At 33.0% G+C, this 21102-nt stretch overlaps 1 protein-coding gene across 5 annotated transcripts; it reads left to right on the forward strand.

The window, feature by feature from the left end:
- Positions 1–10909: 10909 nt before the first annotated feature.
- LOC105159334 (filament-like plant protein 4) lies at positions 10910–18219 on the forward strand. 5 transcript variants are annotated; one of them, XM_011076358.3, is made up of 7 exons: positions 10910–11162; positions 12151–12209; positions 12423–12554; positions 13489–13720; positions 13798–16246; positions 16842–16887; positions 17544–18219. In XM_011076358.3, exons 2-7 carry the CDS (start codon positions 12192–12194, stop codon positions 17994–17996), a joined length of 3330 nt encoding a protein of 1109 aa, XP_011074660.1. In that variant the 5' UTR covers positions 10910–11162; positions 12151–12191; the 3' UTR covers positions 17997–18219. The 5 variants fall into 5 exon arrangements, with proteins under 5 accessions (XP_011074660.1, XP_011074663.1, XP_011074658.1 ...); XM_011076356.3 differs by lacking the exon at positions 10910–11162 and adding an exon at positions 11265–11507; XM_011076361.3 differs by lacking the exon at positions 12151–12209.
- Positions 18220–21102: the final 2883 nt, after the last annotated feature.

Here is a 21102-nt window from a genome sequence, read left to right on the forward strand (position 1 = left end):
GAATTAAGTTTTTTGTTAAAATATTTACCAAACAGCCTCAAAGTTGCTTTCGATATTATTGAAAAGTAGGAGAGACCCTTTTACATTAAATAAAATAGCTGGCTTCGTGTTTGAAAAACTTATCCTAATAATTAATTCAGGAAAATAAACTATTAATTAAAAATGTAGTGAATATTAAAATGAAAAATAGCTGGCCCATGATGGAAAGTAATTGACGTCAACCACTACGCCCTCTCTTAAATTATTTCCTTCTTATTTTATAATACATTGACTAAAATTCACATACCATTTTTTTTTAAATTTATTTTTAATATATTTTTAAAGGGTGAATAATAATTTATCCTTTTGTGATATTGAAAATAAACACATTACCCCCTATGAAAAAAATATAGCAATTTATTCCCCTATACTTTGAAAATGAAGCAATGTATCTCCTTATACAGGGAGATAAATTGCTTCATTTTAAAAATCATAGGGGGGTAAATTGTTGTATTTTAAAAAATATAGAAAGCCAAATCATGATTTATTTTTTCATATGGAGTAATTTGCTCACTTGTAATATCACAATAGGGTTGCTTATATTTTTTCCCATTTTTAAATATTAAATTGGTAAACTTTTCTTTTGTGTGTGTGTGTGTGTGTTTTTTTTCCCTGCAAGGGCCAGAGGAATGTGTTAGTAATGATTGAAGCTGTACAATGTGGGAACTTATTTGACTTCATCTTATCATTCGTAAAACTTATTTTCTTGCACTATATATATATATATATATATATATATATAATCCATGCTATATAAATATATAATTAACGATTTACGTGTCTGAGAAAAAGCACATGGTTTTGACAGAAATAATTTTGTTCTTTAATTTCTTCAAAGGGCAGATTTAAAACATTGAAGAGATGAAAACAACCTCAAATATTGGGTAAGAGTTGCTGTCCCGTCGAATGCTAATTTGGCTAAAAATACTTTTGTCTGTAGAAATTAATGACAACCACAAGTTCATAAAATTCAGTCTTCCAAGCATTCTTTCTTCTGTAATTTCATGAAGCCAAAGATTTTAGCTTAGTTTTGTTTGTTTATAGTGAATTCATAATCAACCTTAATTTCCTTAGAATCGACAACAAACATATGTGTACCTATCATTTGATTTTGGTCTATTTTGTATGATTTATGGGGTGTCTGCAAAACTTTCTACTGAGATAGAAAAGTGAAAAACTGTAGAGAAAGTTGATAGTTTTAGTTGTTGTAAAAGTTGCAAATGTTTGAAAATACTATATATAAAATAATTAAGTTTTGATTGTTTAAAAAAAAAATTGTTGGAGGATCACTTTATTGATAAATTATTGGAGATTCCAAAAACGGTTGAGGATAAATATGTCCAAAATAAAGCTCTAAGTATTTACAGAAATGCCATTAGGCTGCAAAAAATGGCCCTTAATGCCATTGAGGATAAATTATGGCTGAAATCAGCTTAAATTTAGAATAGGAAAGGCATTATTTATTTGTTTTTTTTTTTTGGAGAGAGAAAAACATAAATAACTTTTGCAAACACTTGATGTGAACTATAAAAAAGTTTATAAGCACTTAAAAAAAGCTCCATCAAACACCCATTTAGTAGGGTTGTAGTGACGTAACAATCATAATTCGTATCGAATATTTCATAATAACGAGAGATATTTATGATCACAAGACTCATGACAAAAAAGTATTGTTATGCTGGTTTCTCATCTTTTACCTCTTTCTAACAGTGATTAATAAGGGACAAAGAAAATTGTATTTTGCCATATCATGAACCTCCAAAGACCATTAGAAAAGTTGTATGTTCCAGTTGTAAACAGGACAACATTTAAACAACATTGTGGGCTTAATTATTCTGGGATTCTCTTCCTTTCTTGGACAAGTCGGCAGTATTTGAGATGGGAGATGGGCCAGATCTGAAATGTATTTACAAATTTTGTTCGGCCCAAGACATAACAGTTTCCTCGACCTCCTACTTATGATCTATTAATGGTTTGAATCAATGGACTCGACCCATTACGTTTGAGCCTTCTCATCAATGTTGTCTTATTCTCAATTCTTGATTTTAATTTTTAAATGTGTCTCAAAGCACTTGCACGTACCAGATTACACCAAAACTCTTAGGTAAGGAGAATTTTAATTCGGGCCCAACTCGGCTGAAGTTCAATCAATCGTATGGCAAGCGAAGCACGTGATTGATGATTTGAAGTGGTCGGAGCACATGTGAACCACTACTTAGGTTTGTGCAGTAACTGGTCCAAGATTTGCAGGTTGAGACAGGGCCAGGGCCAGGGCCAGAGGCATGCATGCAAATCAATGCAACACCCACAAATTTCTTGATAAATATAATAGTCCATCAGCAAAATAACAAAAAGGAAATCTGAACAATGATCAATGAAGGCTTTTTTTCGGGCCAAATTGCGTTTTACCCCCCTTTGTTTTTCGAAAATATCTAAACTTCCTTATATTTTAAGAATAAGAAAAAAATCCTCCGTGATCTCTAAAACCCTGCACGAAACCTTTCTTTAGAAACTAACGGAAGTGGGGTGTAGGGTGGTGCGTGTGTACATGAATTTTTTTGCAGGTTTTGACCTTTTTTTACTGTTAATTTATAAAATGCCCAAAATACAAAAAAATATACAATTTACTATATTTATTTAAATGTCAAAATACAAAAAAATATATATTTTTTTATAAAATTAATTAAAAAAATTCAATTAAAATCATAATACAAAAAATAATATAATAAGCTCATTTTAATACTTAATTTAAATATATTTGAATAAATTATTTACTTTAAATAATATTTATATTTAAATTACTAGTATATGTATTTAGAATGAAATTTTAATACTTTTTTTATTAAATTTTAAATTTAAAAAATCAAATTTCTTATTATTTTAAAAGTTTATTTTTTCTTAAGTAAAAAAAATTAAATTTATTAAAATTATAAAAAAAAAATGTCGCAATCGCCTCAGGGGCTCCATGGGCGACCGCGCGATTGCTCATGGATGATCTGCCCAGATCTACTCTGGGCAACCGCCCAAAGTTCCCTGGGTGAAGGCGGGGACGGCGGTGGGTGACGCGAGGGGGTTGGGGTGGGCAACGGGGGAGATGGGGAGGGGTTAATTTTTTTTTATATATAAATAATATTTTATATTTTATATTTATATTTTATAATTATATAAATGTATAATATATATAAATTAATTAAATATTAACCCTTAATAATGTAAGATCTAAAGATTGAGATAGATTGATTAAATCTTATGACTATTATGCAATCACAAAAGATCCAACGCTCATGAAAATAAAAAATAATAGAGAAAAATACAAGCAACCTCCTTGTAATATTGCAAATGAGCAAATTACTTTCTTATGAAAAAAAAAATAGCAATTTACCTTCCTATATTTTTTAAAAATACAACATTTAACCTCGTATGATTTTTAAAATGAAGCAATTTAGGGAGGTAAATTGCTTCATTTTAAAAAGTATAGGGAGATAAATTGCTATATTTTTTTCATAAGAGGGTAATGTGCTCATTTTTAATATCACAGGAGAGTAAATTGCTATTCACCCAAAAATAATATATAAAAAATAATGGCATAACGGTCTTTTATAAAGAATAACATTATTAGCTTCAATTAGTGGTGAGGCGCAAGTGTGGTATATTTAAGAAAACAAATAGCTTGTTTTGTCTATTTTTAAAATATAAGAAATTTTTTAGCTAAATTTTAAAAACATAAGAAGATGTTTAGCTAAATTTTAAGAATATTGGGGTAATATACAATTGGGCCTTTTCTTCCTTTTCAATTTTCATTGAGTGTTTTGATTTTTTTAGGACAAAAAGATTTGGAAAAAATCAGACAAGAATGATTTGGAAATCTATCTCGCTGCTAGGATGAGAAATCAATGGAGAGTGTGGTCCTTTTGGGATGGGGTCGATGGCCATAAATGCGGCTTTTTTTCTCCACAAGGACGTTCATCATCACTTCTAGTACTCTTTCATCTGTTGTTTCACATCTGCATTCAGGATATTGCAATAATCCTATATATATATATTGCAGATACGACAAATTCAAATAAGAAAAATCGATCCAAATATTGTATATGTGTTAAATCGAACCCCAAATAATTTATATATTGATTCAGATCGAGATTTAATTCTGATCGAGTTAGTTAGGTTGAAAGTTTAATCTATCTTGAATTAGACTGCTAAAGGGACTTGAAAACAAAAATGCAATAGATTTGTGGATGTGTGGATATTTACCTTAGTTTGTGTCCGTTTATTGATTCAGTTCATAATTTTTTGTTATATTTATTTATGTATCGGTTGAACCAATATATCAATCAATTTATTAAAATATTAATATAATTATGTGATTACCATATAAAAAGCCATATCCAACAAAATACGGCAACATGTGAAATAACATTTATATAAGTTTAACATGTTATAAAAGATTTGACGGATCAAATAGGAAAAGACGAATATAAGTAATTAAGAAATTCTTGTAATTGGTTGCTCAATCTTGAAGTAGAAATCATTTACAAGAGATAATTAATCGCTTATTAAAGTTTTACAAGAATCAAATCTAATAATGCATGCGACTACAATTCTCTTTCATATGTCTAATCTGCAATCAAGTGTCTAAATTATAATGTCGGATGGTGCTATATAGGATTTATTCCTCGTAGGTAGGGTTAGACTAACACATTGCTAATCACACTTTAATCCCAACATGTCAACTCACTAATTTTCAACGACAAACAACATAGTACAGTACATGCAGTTGCAGGGTCATATGAATTACCAAATGTTATACATATATCTTTTATTTTTGTCGAATATTAATTACAAATAAATTAATATTAATCAATGAATAATTTTTATAAATAGCATCGAAAATAATTAAAAAGGTAAGCTGGGAAGAGATAGAAAAAGGTAAAGTGGAATCCCAAGTAAAAATAGAAAAGTGAAAAGTGAGGGGTGGAGTAATTAAAGTGTATGTGTGTGTGAGATGAGATAATTAATTAAGGGTCCCAAAGAATATAAAATTTTTGGCTCCAAATCTTATCCCTCTTTTCATTTTTATGCCTAACTGATGATATTCATACACACAAAACCAAAAAAGAAAAAGAAAACAATTTTAGTGTGCATGGAGATCCAGATTTGGATGTATTTTGGGACATATTATTGTTATTGTTATAAATAAAAGTGTGGAAATGAGAAAAGATTCTTTATCATCATAATTTAGTGAAAGAGAAACTTGTCGCAGAAGCATCATCTCTGTTTCAGACATATCACATTTCGGGATTAGAGAGCATCCTTTTCCATATGCTACCTACGCTACACGGTCGGCTATATCAAATTTTAATTTTAAAATTAAAAATATTTTCTCTTTAACTCCAAAATTAGAACATAAAAAGATGCTAATCATTTATCATTGTAGCTGGCTAATGGAATTTCCCCATTGTAGCCTTCACACTTAACTACCCCTCTCTTTAATTTTTATTTTTTTTTTCCAAGTCTTGGATAGTATTTGAAAACTAGATAATTAGAAAGATATTAATATTTGTATATATCTGAATTAAACAATGCTATCACTCTATCTTCCAATTATATAATCATAATATAATATGCACTGGTATGGCAAGAAATAAACTAGCATAAATCACGTTATCAAATCCGATTAAATTATGTTATTCGTTCGTAATCAATAGCTAGTATGATTCTCGACGTCAATATTAATGAAATACGTTGATGTAATTATGTACGTCCTAAAAATTGTAATTTATATATTTCTACAAAACAAATAAAATTTTTATTTGGTGTTGTAGCAGACACATTTACATCTCCTGCTAAAATAATTTACTTAGAGCCAGCTAAGCTGAATATATATAAATAATTAAAATATAGTAAATTAGTTGAAGGCCTCAGTCACTGAAGCCGAACAAAACGACAGTCAATTGCGTAGGCTGCGGGGCGTAGGATATTTGGTATTTTATTCTAAGTCGAATAAAGAATTTCGCAAGCTTAAATATTTGCATTGATTCAACTGTCTCAATCTTTGTGACATTAATCACATTATTAATTGTTATTCACAGTGTATTATTGTTGTCATTAGCCGATTGACGACATCTTAATAAACATTATTAAGATGACTTCATCCAATCTTGAAAAGCTATTTCTCATTACCAAACAGGCGTAGAAAATTGGGTTAATTAGGACAGTACAATTGCGTTGGACTGCTGAATGATACTGAAAACACGGTGTCGTATTTGGACAAGCGTATGACTTCATGGGATAAGCTTTCTAAAATGCCCCGAAACTTGGGTTTGGTAATTGACGTTGTCTAAAGTTATCATCAAACAAGACTTTAAGAATAATTATCAGTTTATGAGCTGTTGAGTTATCCATAACACCAATTCTTTGTTATGGGTGAATATTATTTTATTTTTCCTCCCATAAAAACAATATAAGGATAAATGATTAATAAAGTGCATTCATTCTCCAAATTAAATTACACGTTGATAGAACTCGAATCCATAATTTCAAACTTATTTATGAAATCGTGACTGCTTAACTAAAACATCATTAGTCAAAGACTATCGACTTTCGTCAGTTGAAAAAAAAAAAGAGATTAATTTAACCCCTTCGGAGATTTAGACATCAATTTACAGAAATGGTCAATTTTGAATTTAAGTGTTAAATATGTTGAACGACCACATCAATCTGATTGGATGCAATACGAAAATTATCCATATTTTGAGCAGATGTTTTGCTTCAAGGCAAAGCAGCTGTGTGGAAAAGCGTAGACGAATTTACTATAGAAAGTAAAACATGGTGGGGCGTCTTGAGTTAATTGTCATGAGTCATCAACAATGTGGTGAATGTCATCAACAAACATAATTTTGTTCTAGTCTCATAATTCTTGTTATTTCTTTTCTTACGTTACGTTCAGACATTGTTGCCTTATTTCATAATTCTTCTCAATCAATAACTTAAGTCATTTCAGTAAAAAAATTGAAAGAAAGACAAAAGGCCATTAGTGTTTTTTGCATTTTTTTTTCATTATGATAAGTAATGACAATTATGTTTTATATCTCTTTAGTAATTACAATAATTAATATCAAATAATAAATTATAATTATTAATAATAATTTTTACGATCTCAAATTCATTACATTAATAGGAGTAATCAGTTGGAAAAGAATCTAATTTAATAAATTAATAAGTTAAATCAATAAATACATTTAAAATAAACACATACTTACAATTGCAGCACTCGCACCTTAGATAGTTACAACAGACAAACGATGTGAACAGAAAAAAGGGAAAAGAGGAAAGTAGAAGGAATAAAACGTGGCGGTTGTAGATCTGGGAAGGATGGCAGAAACCAGAAACAAATAACCCATGAATTTATTGCCGGGGCTCCACTCATTAAACTTGGGTTTATTGGTCCCAAACCTACCCAACCATATTCCCTTCCCCAAATGCACTGAACTGTTACGACGGTGCTATATTTATTTTGCTTTGGTAAATAATTACAAGGGATTTAGAATTCCCAACAAAATGACAAGAACACAAAACACAACAACTTCAGCCGCTGTTCTTGCAATGATTTCTTAAACATCATCACAAAGGACAAAAGGATAACCACTAAACATCCCAATAGAAAATAAAAAAAAAAAATTCACCTTCAAGCAGGGTACAATAACTTAACACAAAATAGGATTAATAATCGAAAAACTGAATAGAGTATTGGATCAGACTTCACAATTATTGGTTAATATGTTAATGCACATCCTAAAACAATTTCATGAAATTCTATGCAATAATTTCATTTTATAGAGGGTAGGTCGCTGATTTATGATGTGAATTAATGAAGGAGGAGGAGTGTATATATAGAAAGGTGGGTATACGGTAACTCTACGATAGGGTGGAAAAAATATTTTTTTAGCGAAACAACCCAACGGTTTGGAGTGGTGATCAAGAGTTCTTAAGAAATGTTTTGTACTTGAATATGTGTCTATACCTTTATATATATATATATATATATATATTCTAATATATAAAAAAGAAATTTCACTCACAAATGTTGGATCTTAACACCACAGCATCAATTCTTTTTATTATATCAATAATATTCCTAATTAATTTTTTTTAATGAAATGCATGTTTTGTTTTGTACATTTTATTTCTATTTATAATTTATTTAATATTATGAAAATTATTTATTATATATACGTGTAAAGAGTGTGAGAGAAAGGCTATATATATATATATATAAGGATAGGGTGAAAATGGGGGTGGGTTGGATAAAAAGTGGATTCCAGTAACTCTGAAAAGAACATGACAGGAGTTGACTCTTAGAAAAGGCAAAACCTAGGTTGTCTACTCCACATTTTATTACCCCATCTGGATCTCATTGCATTTACTGCTCCTCTACGCTCTTTAACTGTTCTTACCGTTCTTGTTCAATTTTGTTCGTGTTATATAAATAGCTTTTACCAGCATAACCAGCATTACCAGCAATACGGCCACGAAATATGCAGTTTCTTTGTCGCAACTACCTAATTTTTTCCGACACATAAGACAAGTGACGATACCTAAAACTTTACTATTACTTTCTTCAATCCTAATTTCACTTTTCCTGTAGTAGATCATAATAGTTAGTTCTGGTAATTTTTTGTCGGTGCCAAACTAATTTGTATTCTCATCGTTGTGTAATATAAATTACCCCCCAAAAAGAAAAGAGCCCATTAATGGAGAAGTAAATATTATTGGAAAAAAAAGTGAGTGTTAAACGACCACCTCATTTAAAAGTTTAGAAAGTATAATCATTTAATATTTATATCTTAATACACACTTTTGCAATTGAAATATTTTTTCTACATAAATGGGTGATCCAGGATCTCTTGTTTCGTCTAACTCTGATATCATGTTATACGATTATTTCGTCTAAGAATTTAAATTGTTAGATAAGCGAATAATTTAATATTACATATTAATGAGGAAATTGGGAAAATTTTATTTTGATCCCAGACGATTGAGAGTGTTTCACTTTTGATCCTACGGTTTACAAGCTTAACACATTTGGTCACATATGATAAAAAATTATAGTATTTTTGATCCATATGATAGAATTTATTGACATTTGGTCTCATAATATAAGTATTTTTTAGTCCTATATTCTACAATTTTTGAGATTACGAGACCAAATGTACTATAAGATAAAAAATATAACAACCTCTATGTTATAGAATGAAAAGTGTAATTTCGACCGAGGAAAAGCACTACACCCCACATCAACATCGATCACGAGAGGGTAGAGGCCAACTCTATTGGTATGGAGAGTGAGTGGGTATTGTTTTCTCCTACAGTACGTGTTTGCTTCTTCTCTCTTTCAATTCACCATTACATTGCTACTACAGTTGCGGGAGACCTCTCCGAAATGTCCAAATCTTCTATTCTCTCCCATAAGTGCTTGTTTCAATTAATAATAAACTGAGATCAAGCATGCTACCTCTGTCTGCTCCTACTTTATTAGCTCCATCTTACCATATCGTACGAAACAAATTTCCATGATCCTGCAGTTGAGATCATGTGCTTTGTGAATACGATATGAATGTTTATGGTTGCCAACTTGTACTAATTTACAATAATCTTGAATTAATATAACATATATATGGCAAATGAAAAATACTGATTAGTGAGCGTTTACAATAAAATTGCACACAACTCTCCACCCAAAGATTCTTACATAATGTCAAGGATTTGGCAGAGGATTAAGTTAATAAAAGAAGGGGGTTCTCGATTTTCTTGCAGCTAATCATAGGCTTTAGAACTAGCAGCATATCATACCTCTTCTTCTCAGACAATCAATACTACGTACATGCAAATGGAAAATACCAAACATTTATTGTGGGCCATAAAATCAAACTAATTCAACATAATAGGCTTTATTATAAAAATAATTCTACTCCAAGAAATCAATGTTGGGTATTTAAATAGCTTTTTTAATTTTGGGTGAAAAATTAATTTTATTTCCCCCCCTGTTAGGAAGGGAGAGGAATCAAATACAGCATGTGCACGTGCCATAAAAGTGGAGACGCAGACGCAGACGGTGACGGGCCACACTCGAACTTATGAGCTGGACTCAGTCACTCAACATACAAAGTGACGGTGGTCCAATTGTCAAAACCTATACAGCTCACCCTTTTATCCTGTCACCCACTTGCCAATACCTCATTTGTTCAAGGACAATCCTGTCATTGCACTCACTCCATCCTATTCCCAAATCCAACTGCACACTGTTACCACATAATATAATACCCAGATATACCAAACGCTACAAATGTATTCCTACTACGTTTTTCCGTATTGAAGAAATAAATAAATAAATGTTTCTTTATTCATAAAAAAGACGATTTTATTTAAAAGTAAAATATAACAATACTAATTATTAATTAATATTTTTTCTAACTTTTTGCCCTACTTCTTATATTAATTAATCATTTAATAGCTTAAATATTTTTCACCTTAAAATTTCTTATTACAAAAAATTTACTTATTATTTTGTATAATAAAAAATCATTAAATGAAGAACTATTACTAATATATAATATAATATTTTTTTTATAAAAATAATTACTATATTATTCAATATATACAAATTCAATATGTCAGATATTTTTATATTAATTAATATATTTTAAAAAATAAATAAATAAAAAATTATTATTATATGCTTATGTTAGTAAAACGCGAGATGACGTCTGGATATAATCTTACTAGGATGTAGATATTCCTTGCTTCCGTAGAGTAAAATACCCTGCAAACTTTCATTAAATTTTTTAATTTTATTACACCGAAATTATGGTCCAAATTTAAAAGGGTGAAGTTTTGGAGCTTTTTCAACGTTCTTGCCTTTTAAATGACACCACCCAGAGCAGAGAAATTTTAACAACTCACTATCCGCACGACCACTCCTTCCCCACCACTCCACCACCACCACCATCGTCACCGTCCCTTCTCTCTAGGAAAACACGCACAACACACACTAAGCCAGCTACATTATCAACCTCGAATTCCTCTAATTTGTTTATCTGGATTACAATTCAACTGCATTGCTGCTGGTGAGTATGGAAATTTGTAGCAGAGAGACGCGTGCCTGTGTAGACTGTAGAGTTTTTGGTTTCTTGTGAGGTGGAGTGCGTCATTCAATACTTGCATTTTGCGTTGTTTTCTGTGTTCTGGAAAACAATTACTTTTTTTTTTTTTGTTCTTATGTGAAGTCCCTTTCTCTTTCTTGCTGCTGCACAAAACTTGAAAAAGCTTCACTTTTTCCGTTTCCCGTCTGTTTGTTTTTATCTTCTCTCCTTTTCTTTTCCCCAATTCTTATGGGTACTTCGCTTCTGGGTTTTGTGCTTTGAGGGAATCTCCCTTTTCTTTTCTTAATTTATTGTCGAGAAGTTTCAGAGGTCTTGTAAATCATTTTTGGTTTCTAAGTGGTCGCCATTTTAATTTCAATTACATCTGTAGTTAGTAAAGAATTATTGGTGTGAATCTCCAATGTTTTTACCTAAGTTCTAATTAGAAAAATGGTTTAGACTTTTAGTGAGCTAAATAGGAGTACTCTTTTTGGATGCGCATTTTAGCTACATCATGTTGAATGTTTATTTATTATTTCGGATCATAAATGGATTTTGAGTCAGTATAGGTTTTTAAATTGTTTGAGGACATGGAAATTTAAACCATTACATGTAGCTGCATTTCGAGCAATATGGTCTCGTGTTTAGGTTCTTGTGGATCAAAGTCTGTTGATGATACTGTTTTTCTGAATTTGGCCGGACTTGTAATTCACTTCATTAAAATAATATATTTTGTTTATTATTCCTGATGAATGATGTATCCGGCTTAGGCCAAATTTATGCCATAGAGGAGAGGACATGCGGGGTTAAAGTTTTCTTTTCTGTATTTGTTAGATTATGGAATGTAGCATTTATGCTATATATTTTGATTGTTTTTGGTGGCCTACCCTTCCTTCATCTTCATTGGCATATTTTTTGTTATCTAGGCCAGGGTAGTTGGTTGCTCAAAGTTTTGATCATTTCTGTAATGCAGAATATGCAATGAAGATTTGACTGGAAATATAATGTTTCTGAATGCAGACTGACATTGCGGTTTGCCCCTGGCTGTCTTGTGGTGTTTTACTGTTAATGAATTATTAGCTGCATTTTGCAGTTCTTGTACTGATAACTTTACCTTGACTTTATTTTTATATTCACTTTCACAATCTTGTTAATGTATTAGCTGCATTTTGCAGTTCGTGTACTATATAACTTTACCTTGACTTATTTTATTATTCACTTTCACAATCTTGTTTGCATTAACAGCCTGCAATGGATAAAAGAAGTTGGCCCTGGAAGAAAAAATCATCAGATAAGCAAGCAGCTGAGAAAGCTAATGTTTCTGCATCAGATTCTTCTGCAGCTGTGGCAGACACAAGTGGAACTCAAGATGACAAGGTTTGTCCATATTATTATGCTCGATTCTTGTTGTTGAGTGTAGAGCTTTTACTTTCTTTGCTCACTGACATCTATTAACATTATTTCCACCCAATTTCTGTTGCTACAATATCACTTGGGTCATATAAGAATCTACTTTGTTCCTTTGCATTGCCAAGTATCGTGGCATCCTGAGTATTTAATAGATTCCTTCGATTGCTTCAAGAATCATCTATCCCATTTTTTTTTTTTTTTTTTAATTCTTAGATAGTCTGGAGCACAAAATTTGACTATTCAACTGTATTCTACTGATGAGGTGAAAGTGGCTAAACCTCTATTCCCTTGCAGATCACTGTCGTTCCACAAGCCCCCATCCCCTGCCCCCTTCTTTTGGTACTTTTATTCTTCAAATACGATCACCATGCACCTTGTGAGTCATTTTATGCTTGTTTGGAAGAAATTGCTTTTTAACATTTGGAATAACAAGCAGCGAAAGAGCATTCCGTGCATTGAACAGTTAGAAATCTAATTGTTTGCTGGAAACAACCAATGAAGAAACCATGTGCATATATTGACTTTTTTAATAGGGAAATGTCGGGGCAGTTGAATGATCAGAAGCTTTCTGATTTTCAAAATATGGTCTGCCCTGACTATGCCATACTGCATGGTTTACACAAAACTTGTTCTGGTTTTCAAACATGAAGGTGAGTTGGTTGTATTGATAGAGGTGTTTTCGAGAATATCCTTGGTACTTTTGCTTTTCTCCTGCTCTATGGTTCTGGAGGGTAAAGTCTGACCTCCAGTCGGGCTATATTTTCCATGATTGTGCGATTTACAATCTAGTTGAGAGTATCCATTGCCTGAAAAATTTCCTTAATCAATTTACAAGGAAGTAAAAGTTTGTGACCTTTCATGCATATCGTGGGCGTCATTTAATTTTCCTATTATGTTACAGGGCAAACAGGATAACAATGGTAAAAAGCCAAAGTATGTCCAAATTTCAGTGGAGTCATATACACGTCTAACTGGATTGGAGGATCAAGTGAAGTCCTACGAAGAACAAGTGCAAACCTTAGAAGATGAAGTGAAAGAATTGAGTGAAAAGTTATCTGAAGCGAATTCAGAAATTACCAATAAAGAAAACCTGGTGAAACAACATGCTAAAGTTGCTGAAGAAGCTATCTCAGGTTTCAAGTTTTGTCATGCATCTCTTTTGTTCTTGAAAATAGATGGTGACTCAATTAGCAAAAAATTGTTTCCACAGGTTGGGAAAAAGCCGAGGCGGAAGCTGCAACATTGAAAAATCATCTGGAATCTGTCACACTGCTAAAGCTTACTGCTGAAGATAGGGCATCACATTTGGATGGGGCTCTCAAGGAATGTATGAGGCAGATACGAAATTTGAAGGAAGAACATGATAAAAAATTGCATGAAGTTGTTCTTGAAAAAACAAAGCTCTTTGACAAGATGAAGCTCGAGCTTGAAGCACAAATATCAAATTTGGACCAACAACTACTGAGGTCTGCTGCTGAAAATGCTGCACTCTCAAGGTCTTTGCAAGATCGGTCTAACATGCTGATTAAGTTAAGTGAAGAAAAATCACAAGCTGAAGCTGAGATAGAATTTCTAAAGAGCAACATTGAGTCCTGTGAAAAAGAAGTAAATTCACTCAAATACGAGCTCCATATTGCTAAGAAAGAGGTGGAAATTCGTAATGAGGAAAAGACAATGAGTGTACGGTCTGCGGAAGTAGCAAACAAGCAGCATCTTGAGGGAGTGAAGAAAATTGCTAAGCTTGAAGCAGAGTGTCAAAGATTACGAGGTCTTGTTCGGAAGAAACTACCTGGTCCAGCTGCACTGGCACAAATGAAACTTGAAGTTGAAAACTTGGGCCGAGATTATGGAGAATCTCGTTTTAGGCGGTCTCCGGTGAAACCTCCTGCATACTCGTCCCAGCTGCCTGAATTTTCACTTGACAATTTACAGAAGTACCAGAAAGAAAATGAGCTACTTACGGAACGCCTACTAGCTATGGATGAAGAAACAAAGATGTTGAAGGAAGCATTAGCAAGGCGTAACAATGAATTGCAAACTTCCAGGAGTATATGCGCCCAGACGGCCAGCAAGCTTCAAAGTTTGGAATCACAACTGCAAGCTAATGCTGAAGAGAGAAGTCCTTCGATATCTAATGCCCGATCCGCAATTGAAGGTTTCTCTAGTAAAAAAGCTTGCACTCCACCAAGTTTTACCTCCATATCTGAAGATGGAAATGATGATAATATAAGTTGTGCTGGTTCATGGGCTACAGAATCGTTGTCTGAGCTCTCCTATATTAAGAAGGAAAAGAGAGCTGAAACTCCATGCAGAGCTGAAAACACTAATCACCTGGACCTTATGGATGACTTTCTAGAGATGGAGAAATTAGCATATCTATCCCATGGATCAGATGGAACAGTTTCGAATTTAGATGCTTCAGTCATTACAGGCAATAGAGGATCTGAACTTGTAGAGCATGAAGCTCCACCTGAAGCCGCCATGAGAACGGAGCACCAATCTGGGGACCAACATGGCCCCAAACCTCTAGTGTCTTCAAAAGAAGATGAAACTGTTGCAAATCCTCAATTGCACGCAGACTCACACATCTTTGAGAAACTCCAATTACAAATATCTATCGTACTTGAGTCAATCTCTAAGGAAAAAGACAATGAAAAAGTTATAGCAGACATCAGATGTTTTATGCAGGATATGCTTAACACTTTGCATCACCATTCGGTGCCTGATGTTGTGGAGGCAGCTGACTGTTCTGGTACAGAAAGTCATCTTCAGACTCTTGCAGAGGAGGCCAAAATAACATCCACGAAGGCTATATCTTTGTCTGGAGATGTTAACTCATGTGCCGCCACTGGGCAAACCATCAATCAAGAATTGGAAATAGCCATCTCTAACATTTATGATTTTGTTATGATTTTTGGTAAAGAGGCTAAGGCTGTCCCAGGAACATCTCCTGATGAAGATGGACTAAACAAAAACCTTGATAGGTTCTCTGCCAAATATAGCGAAGCTATTAACAGCAAGATTGATCTGGTTGATTTTGTTCTCGACATTTCTCATGTATTAGGCAAAGCAAGTGAGCTGCACTTCAATGTCCTGGGATTTAAGAGTTCCGAAGTGGAAACTGGTAGTCCTGATTGTATAGACAAGATTGCTCTACCAGAGAATAAGACTGTAGTCGACTCACCCAGAGAAAGCTATCCAAATGGTTGCGGCAACTTTTCTGATTCTGCATCTGATCCTGATGTTCCAAATGATGCGAATCTTGTTCCAACCTCTGAGTCAACAGCAGCCTCATGGAAATGTTCTTTGGAGGAGTTTGAACGACTGAAAATGGATAAAGATAATTTGGCAGTTGATCTTGCTAGGTGCACAGAAAACTTAGAGAGCACCAAGTCTCAGTTGCAGGAGACAGAACAGCTTCTTTCTGAAGTTAAGTCACAGTTAACATCTGCACAAAAGTCCAACAGCTTGGCTGAGACACAGCTGAAATGCATGGCAGAATCATACAGATCACTAGAAACACGGGCAGAAGAATTACAAACCGAAGTTAATCTTCTCCAAGGGAAAATAGAAAATTTGTATAATGAGCTGCAAGAGGAGAAAAGAAGTCATCAAGATGCACTTACCAGATGCAAAGATCTCCAAGAGCAGCTGGAAAGGTAGTAATAAATTTCTCTTATCTTACATGCTTGCCTTGCTGGTTTGATTTCTTTGCTGTACAGATTGTTCTGGCCTTGATCTTAACGCACATGATGTGTAGTGTCATAAGATTTCCATTTAGCTTTTTTAAGTGTGTGAAAAGATTATTTTAAACTGTGTGCATATATCAGAGAACTAAGGTCTTATGGAACAAGCATCTAGGATATACATTTACTCTTTTCTTGTTTCACTTTGTTTCATCCTGTGGATTTATTGCAGAACCTCTGAGCCTGAAAGTTGTTAGGTTGCAGGTGTAAGCTCAACAGGAGAAAAGAGAATCTATGTTTCTGATTCCCCAAAGAAGCCTCTTCATTTTCATTACCGGTTTTATTATTACAAGGGGATCATAATACACTTAGTTATACAAAGGGATCATAATACACGTAGTTATACAAAGGGTGTCTTCGTTCTCTATGTTCCCATGATTTCCGGTTATTGCCCAAGTCTAAATTAGATTACTTAATTTTCTTTCCCTAGTTTGAGATGATATTATTATATAACAATGTTGTTCGATCTCTAACCCCCATCGGCCTTGTCTCGATATTTCCATGTCAGGATTGAAAGTCCCCAGGCAGCTGATAATGATGACAAAACTAGCCAGGTAAAGCCCTGTAAATATATATATGTTGATTCTCCGGTAGAGTAGTTGCTGCATTTACTATGACTTTTTTTTGAAAATATCTAGCACAGCTGCTATCAAAACTTTTGCTGAAACACACTACCTATAGTTGCTTTCCTAATATGGTTTCTCTAGTGCTGAGTGTAAAGCTCAGTCATTAGTTGACAACATTCATCTTTTGCAACCCTTTCTTTTCCAAGTTACTTTTCTTAAAATTGGTTATTGTCATCGAAGTGTTTTGTCAATGAGAAATTGTATTGAGATGGTATGCTCCAACTCTTCTGGAGCTAGATTGCTGCAAGAATGTGCTTTGCATTGGCACTACAAAGTTATGAACATATATCTTTTTCCTGTTTTGTTAGCTTCAACAATTATAGTGGCTTTCTCAGAAAGAGCCTAACTCACATGAATTCTCAGTGGGTTCAACAAACCTTCAGAAATGATGGTTATCTTGTTTATTCTGTGGTTTCCTTGGGAAGCCGTATAATTTGAATTATCCTTGAATCTAACAAAAACTCTAGGAAGATTTATGATGACGGACTGATCATTTCCATGGTTGCCTTGACAGTCACGATCCTTATTATTTGTTTGTCATCAAGTTTAGCAAAAACTAAAATCCCTATGTTCTTCTGAATCAGGAAAAGGAATTAGCTGCAGCAGCAGAAAAGTTGGCAGAGTGTCAAGAAACAATATTTCTTCTTGGTAAGCAGTTGAAAGCTTTCCGTCCCCAAACAGATTCTCTCATTTCACCAAATAATGGAAGGAGTCAAAAGGTTGAGGTCCTAATTGATGAAGAACCAACAATAAGTGGCACAAGCGTGCCAGATATTGATCCATCTGAAATGGATATAGCCACTTCTTTGAATTTGCATAGAGCAGGCTCGGAATCCACCTTGGATCCGTTCAATGCTCCACGAAGTCCATCTGACTCTGAAGCAAACAACACAGCCAGGTCACCAGTCCGATCACATCATCCAATACACCGTCCCACAAAGTCAGTGTCCTCTTCTGCTTCTTCCACCCCCACACCTGAGAAACAAACTCGTGGATTTAGCAGATTCTTTTCCTCAAAAGGAAAGAATGCACAGTAGTACTGCGTTCACTACCATTGTAATGGTATGTTGATCCAGTAGTGGCTGTTCCTTAGTGATATCCAGGTCAAGAAACCTATGCTTTTTATGTAAATAAAGATGAATGGCCCTTTTCAACCTTGTTCTACCTGTGTTTTGGTTGTAGTTCCGACAGGGTTATTCAGAATCAACTTGGTCTTCCCATCTGGCTACAATTCGAAAGGTGTTTTCACTTTAGTTTGAATTGACCCGCCCGCACTGGTTCTGAACCTTACCTACTGAGCTAGGAAGGCACGCAAAGTAACAGCGGATTCATCATATTTCCCTTTCAAATTTCTCATTCTGGAAAACTTTGGGTTCAGGTTTGGCTATTCCCGATTTGGTTACTAATTTTTCCTATATAGGATTCTAAGCACAGATCAGTAATTATGAAGGAATTTGGAGTTTTTCTAATAATAAAGCATTTTAGATGAGAGCTAAAAAAAAAAAAATTGTATAATTTTACACTATTTTTTTTTTAAATAGTGGGTTGTTAATAATATAAAATTATTATTTGAAAGAAGACATTTTTAAGAGGGAATAGGATTGAGGAGATGAAGGTTAATGATCATACATTGCATCGCCCCACCATTCACTAAATTTGGATCATTATGTTAGCGCCTTTTGAACGGTTGGAATTGCATGAGGAAAGGGGGCCAAAGGACAGCGACCTGTACATAATCTTACCATCTTTTTCACAGACGTTAAGCTCAAATGACGGAATTAACTGCTATTTATGTATTACATGTAATATGAGGTCGAATGCAATCTCCTTCTTCTATTGGGATCATCATCATAGGATCTGATCGTTTTAGTTTCAAATTAATTTACATGTATGATCTGCATTACTCTTCTAAACTCAAATCAGTATAATCATTTTGATCGGAACCTTCATATTTCATGATATGTTGAGGTCTTTACTTTGATCAATTACCTCAATATCACATGGAAATTAACTCCGTGGATCTGAGATGCATTCTCCGACTCAAATGAAGGCCGATGTCATGTCATTTTCGTAATCCTCAAATCCATTCGGGTTTTTAAATAATTGATTTTTCTAATACTTATATTAATATATGGGCTAATTAAATTAAATAAATTCAATAGTGAGGAGATCTTCATTGGTCAAAATTTATCGAATTTACTGATATTAACAAAAAAAAAAAAAACATATTTACCCCGAATGATTTATTATTGACTTATTGTAGGTCAAATAAATATTTTTATTACCGAACTACCTTATACATTTTCACACGTTAATGCATGTAATGAGGAAGTATATCTTCACCCTCAATTTTGCTAAGTTTCATATTAATATGAGCTAATTTGATAAAAAATATTTTATTGGTGAATAGATAAAAAATAAATATTTCAAATGCTAGAATATGTGTGTGTATATATATATATATATATCAATCCACATGCAAATTTTTCTAGAGGGTACTGAACCAATAAAGTGAGAAATATAGATGAGATGGCTTGTCCCTCGACTAGAACTTCCCAACTGGAAAATTTAAAGGACAAGACATTAGATGCGGGAAGAATATGGCAGCTGCTCTAACTTTGTCGCAAAACAATGTCATCCTTCCACAAAAGTCCATCCATGAATTAAAGGCCAGTTCAGACATTTGTTCTTATTACCTCATCCATCTGTTCACACATACTCATTAATTGTCCAAGAATCAACCAACTTTTTCATAGCTTCATGTGCCCATGTATGGAAAATTCTAAGTTAAATTGGATCTGATTTTGAATTTAAATTAATTATATAGCAAATGCAATATATTTATTGTATGATTTGTGTATAAATAAAAAAAGAATAACACTAACAGACCTTGTCTGAATAAGAATTTCTGCCAATATGTAAAGTGTAACCTCTACACCTACTTTGCTACGGAAAATTGACATAAGTTTCACTCTATGATCTGTCGCCTAAAAAAAGGGGGACTTAGCTGGGTACAAACAAAGAGTATTTTAGTTCCTCACGTACAAAATTTATTCTTTTTTTTTTAAGATTTATGCATTTGGGATTTTGTATTACTGGCTGAAAGTTATTATGTTGAACTTGAATATTCTCTATCTTATTTGATATACTTGAACGTACGATCAGGTTGCGGTTTGATTTTATAAATAAGTATGAGACTATGAATTTAAATTTCACTGAATTGATGTGTGGCTGTTTGTAGTCATTTTCTATGAAGTTGTTTATAATTTTTTTAATTATTATTATTATTAAAAGCCACCTGTTTTTAGGCATGGCGTTTGGCATTGACCCCTATCAGTTTATTAATAAAATTGTTATAATTATTGATTGGTATTTTGATATTATTTGGGGGGGGGGGGGGGGAGGACACTCAGTATAGCCTGAGAATAAAGAAAATGGCATACAGGCAAAAAGAATTAAACATGGAATTTTTCGAATAATTTATGGTAAGACAAAGCAATCAAAGTATATAGGTGAATAATATATACAACAAAATTTTCCCTGCATAAAAAAGCCAACTAGAAACCACCCCTAATTAATTAGCTAGAACGCGACATGTGTTGCATCATGTTACTATTCTACATGTGACCATTGTCTGAATTCTTTTTATATTTTTCTGAATATTTTAAAATGTTCTCTGTAGAATTTAATAATAAGTAGTTTCCATGTCACCAATCACAGAGTTTCAATAATGAGTACCTTTTATTTCTTTCTAGTGTTTTGAGTGAAATATTATATAGTAATCTGATCTATGTGACTATTACATCCATCGATCATGTTGATACAATCATATATACTCCGCCTAAATTTATTCACTATAAATAATCAGCAGAAATATTCATAATTATATATATACAATCTGTCAATAATATTTATCTTCCGAAATATATACGTATATTAATTTATACATGTGAGAAAATAGGAAAAGTTGATGACATTTAAACTTGGCTAAAGTTGAATAGTTTAGTTAAAAAAAAAAATTGTCTGATCTGCAATAAGTCAGTTACCAATTAATTGGGGGTAAATATCAATTTTTATTCAATTTTTTTTATAAATATAACAATGGGATTTACTTGTTAAGCGAAAGCAAATCTTAGAAGTGTT

Source organism: Sesamum indicum, linkage group LG3 (genome assembly GCF_026168435.1).
Source record: "Sesamum indicum cultivar Baizhima isolate 11 linkage group LG3, ASM2616843v1, whole genome shotgun sequence".
In the NCBI taxonomy this organism is placed as follows: domain Eukaryota; kingdom Viridiplantae; phylum Streptophyta; class Magnoliopsida; order Lamiales; family Pedaliaceae; genus Sesamum; species Sesamum indicum.

Coding starts and splice junctions, on each gene's coding strand:
- LOC105159334 (XM_011076358.3), top strand. Junction 13,721..13,797: donor TGCTGAAGAAGCTATCTCAG/GTTTCAAGTTTT, acceptor TTGTTTCCACAG/GTTGGGAAAAAGCCGAGGCG. Junction 16,888..17,543: donor ATGATGACAAAACTAGCCAG/GTAAAGCCCTGT, acceptor CTTCTGAATCAG/GAAAAGGAATTAGCTGCAGC.